Here is a 9,608-nt window from a genome sequence, read left to right on the forward strand (position 1 = left end):
GGATAATGGGTAAGCGAGCAACAAGCTGCGCCGCTATCCTCTTTTGAATCGCAAAGCCTATTCTACTAAATATAAATCCTTGGTTCCTCGGGCTCTGCGAGTTACTGTGGACCACCTTCTGCACCCGCTCCAAGAAGCGAACCGCCTCGGGAGCTAGGGATCCAAAAGTGTCGAAGGCAAATGGAAGGTAAATTATTATAATTTAACATAATAATTATATATGTCGAAGGCAAATTATTATAATTTAACATAATAATTATATATGTCGTTGTTTGGGTTCCTCAACTTTAACATGTTAACTCAAAAACACTAATATTTTTCACCGATTTGACACGTTTGTCATCGATACGAAGTCTATAACTTTGGGAAAGAACAACTCATCAAGAATGCGGTTAACCAAGACGATACATTTCACATCTAGTAGTCATTTGAGACTAGTTATCCTATACACTGTTAATGAAATAAAATAACTTGTATTTTAAAACAAGATACAAATAACATTAAATATGACAAACATTGTTGTTTTTTACTTGTGACAAAGTTAAGGTTCTTCTAATTACAAAATATACGATATCCTCATGTTGTAAAACACGTGAATCATTTTCTGATACAAATGTTACATACACAATATTATTGAGTATTATTGTGGCCTAAATACGTAGAAAGATGCTTTTCAAAATTAAATTTGTTGCGTTCATGTCACTTATGACCTAACGAGAGACTTTATCGATTAACAATGTTAATAGCTGATCATGACGTTTTGATAACAACCTTGTAAAAAATGACATTTTTTAAGAATATAACATAATTATAACTATATTAGATGAAATTTTGCCACCTTTAATATTAATGTACATGTATAGTTCGGTTCATTTAGAAGTTGTATTTTCGTGCAAAACATACGAACTCAACATGAATGAGATTAGTTTTTTTTTATGTTGGTCCGCTTAATAAATGAACGAATGTGAACAAAGAATTACGTTCGGCAAGCTTAATGAACGAACACGAACAGCTGTCGCGTCCGTTCAATCGTGTTCGTGAACGTTCGGTAATTTGTTCGCTTAGATTTGTCGGTTAATATTCGTTCATTTAAGTTCACCGCTTACTTTCGTTTACACATATATGCTCGTTTATTAGAATTTTGCTATTACTATTTTTGTTTATTCTTTAATATTACAATATTTTTATTATTATGTTTATGATTACTATGTTTCTAAAACTTTGGGTGACACTGTGTTGATTTGGTGATTAATTATTCTCAATCTAATATATTGTCTTTTATGTTAATTTGTGTCTGTTAGTGGCCGGTTGCGTTCATTTGTGTCTGCTAATGCTCATTTAGTATCTGTTTATAAAATTAATGAATGAACACGGACGAACTTATTAAAGTTTGATTCTTTAACGAACAAACATAGACCGAAATTTCGTTTGACAAAATGTTCAAAACTGCTTATTTAACGAGCAAACCGGCATGGTTCATTTATGTTACTAATTATTAGTAAGTTGATTAATGACCAATCTACTTTAATTTAATTTATAAAGTCAGCAAGTGAAGTTAAAAAAGACTTGTAACAAGTAAATGGCTGCCGTACTATTTGTCTTTATATCCTTATGCTATATCTTTTACAATTATTAACCTGTGCACCGCATATTAGTTGTCAGATGAATCAAGATCACATCCTGTCCGTTGATCATTTAATCATCACTTCAAATAATGGGACCCCACGTGTGGGGCCACTTGGGTTCTTCTTTTAATTTCTGCGTACACTCGGCAATTACAGTGGTCATCCCAACACCGAATCACTGCCTTATATTTTGAAGACAAAATTACACAAACTGTCCTAATTGTTTTAACCATGTTGCAATTTTGGGTTTCATATTTTAAAAATTGCAAACTTAGACCGAATGTGTATGAAAGAGGATATGTAGGGACCAGGGATGTCATTTATACCCAAAATCGGACCCGAATTTGAAGCCACATGAACCAAAATTAGAGAATACCTGAAAAATCAACTTTAAATGTGCCGGTAACTGGGTCACAATTTTCAAGCAAAAAACCAAAACACTCGGACCCAGAAAACTCAGGACGCGGATTCTAATAATGGCACGAACGTTTATTTTCATATTTTATAGATGCGTTTTGGTTTTGAAATGTTGGTGTTTGGAATATTAATCTAGAATTTCTAACGTCGATTTCATCACCTTTGATTTATACTAGACATTCAATTTTATCAGTGATTGAAATAAAAGGGGATTAGCCTCACATGAAAGATTATTTTATTAGGGTTTCAAATTTTAAAAAGATACAATTACCTTTACATGAATGACACATGTCATCACTTTCCCACTAAAATTAATTGGGATTAACGAGGGGCTATGACTGTCATTTTTACCCAAAACTCAACCCGAATCTAAGGTCAACCGAACCAAAATTACAAAATACCAGAAAAATCCAAACTTTAAATAGGTTGGTTATTTTGGTCACCCTTTTTCTAGCAAAAAACCCGAACATCCAGACCCGAAAACCTAAACCCGAATCCCAATAAAAAACGGAACAATTATTTTTGTTTTTATAGATGCCTTTTCATTTGGATTTTTGGTGTTTGAATATCAAGTTTTTGAAACTTTTAAACATTATCATATCATATTTTGTACTGTCAAACAATGTTTAAATTTTGATGACAATTTTAATGTGGCATAATGATTTTGTAAAAAAGACAACATATTATTTCATTTTTCATTTTACATTTATACAAAAAACAGAACAAACTAACCTGGCCGGCACGACCCAAATAACCTGAACCCGACCAACCCAAACTTCAAATGAATTGGAAACCAAGTTTACAATTCGGTCAAATAACAGGGACTATATGTGCAGTTATCTCATATTCAAATCTACATTTGAAGTAATTAATTAACTGTTTATTTAATATTAATAATAACACTTTCGACAGATACGCATTCATTCAAAGTTTCATTCAGTCATTGTTTTCTCTAGGGTTTCATACGCGCCGCTTTTTGCTGATCGGATACTCAATCATCAGGTAATTAACGCAATTAGCTTCTCTAATCGCTTCATTTCACTTCGATTCATCAATTCGTTAGCGTTTCAACGTTTCATTTCACACAATTTGATCTCCGATCTGACTATATGTTCGTTAAATTTGGGGCTTTTTAGTCGGAATAGTGTTATTATGATTATATGATCTGTGCGTGTTGTGTAATTGATTAGGTTTAGTGTGAAGCGGTTGGTAACGGTTATGGTTGCAGTTTTGTTAGGTTTTAGGAGATAATTTGAGTCTAGTTTGGTGATGGATAGTATGTGTGTTTGGAGTAATGGAGTAAAACTCAGTTTATATATATATATCGATATATATTTGTGGTTGATCTATTTTATGATGCTATGATTAAGGTTTTGGTGTGAAACAATTTGAGTTTATTTGGTGGTGGATAGTCTATGTATTTGAAGTAAAGATCATAGTTTTTTTCATTGTGGTTAATCTATGTATTATTTGATCTGCGTGTGTTGTGTAATTGATTATGGTTAGTGTGAAGTGGTTGGTAACGGTTTTGGTTGCAGTTTTGTTAGGTTTTAGTTACTGTTGATCGGAGTTGTTGTTATTGGTTTTGGTGGATTAGGTTTTAGGATAGAATTTGAGTCTAGTTTGGTGGTTGATAATATATTAATATGCGTGTTTGGAGTAAAAATGAAGTTTTTATTTTTTATTTTTTTATTGTGGTTGATCTATTTGATGATGTTATGATTAAGGTTTTGGTGTGACAGAATTTGAGTCTGTTTTGGTGGTTGATAGTCTATGTATCTGAAGTAAAAATCAAAGTGTTTAGGTGGTGGATAATCTAGTGTTATTTGATTTGCGTGTGTTGTGTAACCAGTTAGGTTTAGTGCGAAGTGGTTGGTAACAGTTTTGGTTGTAGTTTTAGTTACTGTAGATCGGATGGGTTGTTGTTGGTTTTGGTGGATTAGGTTTTAGGATAGAATTTGAGTCTAGTTTGGTGGTGGATAATATTTGTGTTTGGAGCGAACTCAATTTTTTTAATGATGTTATGATTAAGGTTTCGGTCTGACAGAATTTGAGTTTATTTGGTGGTGGATAATCTATGTATTTGAAGTAAAAATCAAGTTTTTTTTTATTGTGGTTAATCTATGTATTATCTGATCTGTGCATGTTGTGTAACCGATTAGGTTTAGTGTGCAGCGGTTGTCGTCGGTTGATAACTGTTTTGGTTGCAGTTTTGTTAGCCTTTAGTTACTGTAGATCGGAGTGGTTGTTATTGGTGTCGGTGGATTAGGTTTTAGGGCAGAATTTGAGTCTGTTTTGGTGGTGGATAATCTGTGTATTTGGATTCAAAATTAATATTTGTTTTATTGTGGTTGACCTATTCGATGTTGTTATGATTTAGATTTTGGTGGTGGTGGATAATTTATGTATTTGAAGTAAAGATAAAAAAATTATCATTGTTGACATTTTTGATGATGTTATGATTAAGATTTTGGGTGACATAATTTGAGTTTATTTGGTGATGGATAATCTATGTATTTGAACTAAGATTCAACATTATTTCATTGTTGTTGACCTATTTGATGTTGTTATGATTAAGATTTTGGTGTTAGGTGGTGGATAATCTACGTATTTGGAGACAAAATCATAGTTTTTTTTAAATTTATTTTTATTGTAGTTGAGCCCCATTTCTATTTTTATTGGACACTAATACTAATAAAGAATAATATTGGTATTAAGTGTTCGTCAATTCCAGTCCAACTATCAATAGAAAATCTTTCTTCTTTATAGAATATAGAATTTATTATAGATTCGTTGCTAGGATTTGACATGTGTATATCTAGAATTCAACTTAATTTATTGATCATTACATATAAATTCAATTAAGATATTGTATGAAAGTAGATAAAAAAATTATCATTGTTGACAATTTTGATGATGTTATGATTAAGATTTTGGGTGACATAATTTGAGTTTATTTGGTGGTGGATAATCTATGTATTTGAACTAAGATTCAAATTTATTTCATTGTTGTTGACCTATTTGATGTTGTTATGATTAAGATTTTGGTGCTAGGTGGTGGATAATCTACGTATTTGGAGACAAAATCATAGTTTTTTTAAATTCTGATGCTATGATTTTGTATGACAATGATAATGGTGTCTATTTAAGGACATAATTTAAGTCTATGTGGTGGTGGATAATCTATATATACTTGTAGTACTGAAGTCAAAATAATTTTTTTTCTCATGTGGCTGATCTATTCGATGATGTTGTGTTTTTATATGGCTATGATTTTGGTGTACATTTGATGTTCACATAAGAAGTAGGTGTATGCTTATTTGATATGATGACGATATTATTTGATTTTTTTCAGATCTAAGCTAAACTGGTTTTACTGACACGTGTTAGTTATCTAATTTTATTTACATAAATGCTCTTTATGCATGTTTTTAGAAATTTATTGAATTAGTCGATCTGTGTGGTCGTGTTTCAGTCATGTTTTAAGTTCTGAAACAGGGCCAAACTCGTTTCAAGCATTAATCTCGTTCTTTTGTTTGGTTTATGTATTTATTTTAAGGATTAAGTTCAGTTCTTTATGCTTTTTTTTTCAGTTCTTTTTGTTTGTTTTCAAAGCATCTCATTTTTTGATCTTATGGTAATACAGTTCCCTCAAAAGAGTGTTTACTAAAAAGTTATGGCACTTGAAGTTACTCAAATTCTGTTGAGTGCACAGTCGATTGATGGATCTGTTCGTAAACATGCTGAAGAAAGTTTAAAGCAATTTCAAGACCAAAATCCATCTGGATTTCTATTATCTCTATCTACAGAACTTGCTAATGATGAGAAGCCTGTTGACAGTCGTAAATTAGCTGGTTTGGTTCTAAAAAACGCATTGGATGCAAAAGAGCAGCACAGAAGATATGAACTGATACAAAGATGGTTATCAATAGATGTTGGTGTCAAGACACAAATCAAAACATACCTGTTGCAGACACTCACATCTACTGTTTCTGAGGCACGATCTACTGCATCACAGGTTATTGCTAAGATTGCTGGCATTGAGTTGCCACAAAAACAATGGCCCGAGCTCATTGGTTCACTTTTGTCAAGTATTCACCAAGTTCCGCCTCATGTGAAGCAAGCTACTTTAGAAACACTTGGTTATTTGTGTGAAGAGGTTTCACCAGATGCTGTTGAACAAGATCACGTGAATAAAATACTCACGGCTGTTGTTCAAGGCATGAATGCTAGTGAGGCAAGCAATGATGTGAGACTTGCTGCAACAAGAGCTTTGTATAATGCTCTTGGTTTTGCTCAAGCAAATTTTACTAATGATATGGAGCGTGATTATATTATGAGAGTTGTTTGTGAGGCAACACTCTCGCCAGAAGTGAAAATTCGACAAGCTGCTTTTGAGTGTTTGGTTTCTATTTCATCAAGCTATTATGAGAAGCTGGGCCCTTACATGCAAGATATCTTTAATATTACTGCTAAAGCTGTAAAAGAGGATGAAGAGCCAGTAGCATTACAAGCTATTGAATTCTGGAGCTCGATTTGTGATGAGGAAATAGATATATTGGAAGAATATGGTGGTGATTTCTCTACTGCTGTTTCTGATATCCCTTGTTTTTACTTTATAAAACAAGCTCTTCCTGCACTTGTACCCATGCTTCTAGAAACTTTACTGAAGCAAGAAGAAGACCAGGATCAAGATGAGGGTGCGTGGAATCTAGCCATGGCTGGTGGCACGTGTCTTGGTTTGGTGGCTCGAACTGTTGGAAATGATATTGTTCCACTTGTTATGCCTTTCATTGAAGAAAATATTACCAAACCTGATTGGAGGCAAAGAGAAGCTGCTACCTATGCATTTGGCTCCATTCTAGAAGGCCCGTCACCAAACCAGTTAGTTCCACTTGTAAACGTTGCTCTCAACTTCATGTTGACCGCTTTGACTAAGGATCCTAACAGCCATGTAAAAGACACCACTGCTTGGACCCTTGGAAGAATATTCGAGTTTCTTCATGGCTCGACTATGGAGACACCAATCGTTACTTCAGCAAATTGCCAGCAGATTATCACAGTTCTTTTACATAGCATGAAAGATGCAACGAATGTGGCCGAGAAAGCTTGTGGGGCCCTTTATTTTCTCGCATTAGGGTTTGACGACATTGGCCCGTCATCTCCTTTGACTCCATTTTTTCAAGAAATTGTTCAATCTCTTTTGACTGTTACTCACAGAGAAGATGCTGGAGAATCCAGATTGATAACTGCTGCTTATGAAACATTAAACGAAGTTGTGAGGTGTTCTACTGATGAAACAGTTCCCATGGTGTTACAGTTGGTACCAATTATCATGATGGAACTCCACAAAACACTTGAAGAACAAAAGCTTTCTTCTGATGAAAGAGAAAAACAAAACGAGCTGCAAGGGTTACTGTGTGGGTGCTTGCAGGTATTCATTCAGAAGCTTGCAGCATCATCAGATGCAACAAAGTACGCTTTCATGCAACATGCAGATCAGATCATGAGCCTTTTTCTTAGGGTCTTTGCATTTCGAAGTGCCACAGTTCATGAAGAAGCCATGCTTGCTATTGGAGCTCTTGCTTATGCAACCGGGCCTGATTTTGCAAAATACATGCCAGAATTCCACAAGTATTTGGAACTGGGCCTACAAAACTTTGAAGAATATCAAGTCTGTGCAGTTACTGTAGGTGTGGTGGGCGACATCTGCAGGGCACTTGAAGAAAAAGTGTTGCCATGGTGCGACGGGATCATGACTCAACTTCTTAAAGATCTATCAAGCAATCAGTTGCATCGATCTGTTAAGCCTCCAATTTTTTCATGTTTTGGTGATATTTCACTTGCGATTGGGGATAATTTTGAGAAGTATTTGATGTATGCTATGCCTATGCTTCAAAGTGCTGCTGAGCTATCTTCACATACTTCTGGCGCTGACGATGAAATGATCGAGTACTCCAATCTTTTGAGAAACGGTATATTGGAGGCTTATTCTGGAATCTTTCAGGGTTTTAAGAACTCGCCTAAAACTCAGCTGCTGATTCCATATGCTCCACATATTCTCCAGTTTCTGGATCTGATTTACATGGAGAAAGACATGTGAGTTTCTTCTTATAAGTCGTTTCTTTATGTAACTTTACTGAACTGCAACTAAAGATTTTGTGTTGATGTTTCAGGGATGAAGTGGTGATGAAAACTGCAATCGGTGTTCTTGGAGATTTGGCTGATACACTTGGAACTAACGCGGGGTCTCTGATTCAACAATCACTTTCAAGCAAAGAGTTTCTGAACGAGTGTTTGTCTTCGGATGATCATTTGATTAAGGAATCTGCTGAGTGGGCCAAGCTGGCTATCAGTCGTGCCATTTCTGTTTAAGGCTTGGTACAGAACTAAACTCTTTTTTTCCTTTTTCATTTAGAAGTCCCTGCATGCATTTGGTCGAGTCGGGGTCAGGTCAAGGTCCAGGGTTGCATTCAACGGTCGGGTCAGGTCTGTTCGGGTCAAGTCAAGCTGGTATCTAGCTGCTTTTGTCACCAGGGGTAAATTGGCAATTTCATGGTTTTGGAAAAAAACGGCGGTGACATGTCAAAAAGAGCATAGTGGCTTTGGTTGTCGGGGTACGGGTCACAAAAACACATCGTGCTTGCTGTTTTTCATTCGGGTCGGTTTGGGAAAAGGGGGTTTAGGGGGGGGGGGGTTAGCACACATATCAGGAACACATTGCATTTTGCATCATACATTTTTTTTCTTTTTCATTCCATTCCATTCATACCATCTTTTTTTAAATCTTATGCTCTTAGAGAGTCAGTTTTGAGTCTTGCATTAGTCGGCATCATGTGTCTGTCACATACGTTCAGGACGTTAAAAAGAGTTTTTGCATTGTCAGTAGGTTTTGTATTTGAAGTTGTTGAAATACAATGGAGTCATGAAAGAAATCATCTTTGTTTTTCTATTTTGATGGTTGGTCTGTGTAAAAAGGTTGAAGCATATATGTTTTGAAATGTGTAAATCCTATTTTGTGATATTCCCAAAATGTAGTAAAAATGGCATTTTGTTAAAAAAAATGTCACAGCTTGTGATGAAAGGTGTGTGGGAATAGGATTTTGATGAAGGTTGGTTGTTGCTTGATAGGAGATGGGATTACTTTTTTGTAATTTTGGAATCTGGCATATTAATTTTGCTATCAAGTGAAACATAACAACCACTTATGGATTTGTGTGAATGCCAAACTTTATATGTATTGAATTTTTTTCTTTATTTTGCTGTATAATTTGGGCTTTGGCATATATTTATTTTGCAATTAGACTATGTGCAGTGGTTTTAAGTGTTTTAACTGAAAAGTGAAAAATGTATGGCCGCCATGTCGCTACCATGTAGACGTCAGGCCTTCTAACTAACTTTATATTGAAAAAGTGTAATGTTTTAATTGAAAACACAATTATTATTTAATATTAATTAATATTAGTGAGTGCAATTGATTTGTTGGAATAAGCTTTTGCTGTGCACTCCTTACTCTCCGCTTTGTAACTATTTAGCGCCTAGCGCCTAATAGGGCTTATTCCATTT

General features: G+C 34.8%; 1 protein-coding gene across 1 annotated transcript; it reads left to right on the forward strand.

Annotated features, from left to right (window-relative positions):
- Positions 1-2,915: 2,915 nt before the first annotated feature.
- Positions 2,916-9,233, forward strand: LOC143552230 (importin subunit beta-1-like). Its single transcript, XM_077042505.1, has 3 exons — positions 2,916-3,044; positions 5,689-8,141; positions 8,219-9,233. The coding sequence occupies exons 2-3, from the start codon at positions 5,719-5,721 to the stop codon at positions 8,415-8,417; spliced, it is 2,622 nt and encodes an 873-aa protein (XP_076898620.1). The 5' UTR covers positions 2,916-3,044; positions 5,689-5,718; the 3' UTR covers positions 8,418-9,233.
- Positions 9,234-9,608: the final 375 nt, after the last annotated feature.

The sequence above is a fragment of the Bidens hawaiensis genome, unplaced genomic scaffold (assembly GCF_021521415.1).
Source record: "Bidens hawaiensis isolate Kalapana, Puna unplaced genomic scaffold, B.hawaiensis_p1.1 tig00016829_1, whole genome shotgun sequence".
Lineage (NCBI taxonomy): Eukaryota > Viridiplantae > Streptophyta > Magnoliopsida > Asterales > Asteraceae > Bidens > Bidens hawaiensis.

Bases quoted from the DNA above. Each gene is read 5' to 3' on its own strand.
- LOC143552230 (XM_077042505.1), top strand. From the start codon at position 5,719: ATGGCACTTGAAGTTACTCAAATTCTGTTGAGTGCACAGTCGATTGAT. The intron at 8,142-8,218 runs GTGAGTTTCTTC...TTGATGTTTCAG, and splicing joins ATTTACATGGAGAAAGACAT to GGATGAAGTGGTGATGAAAA.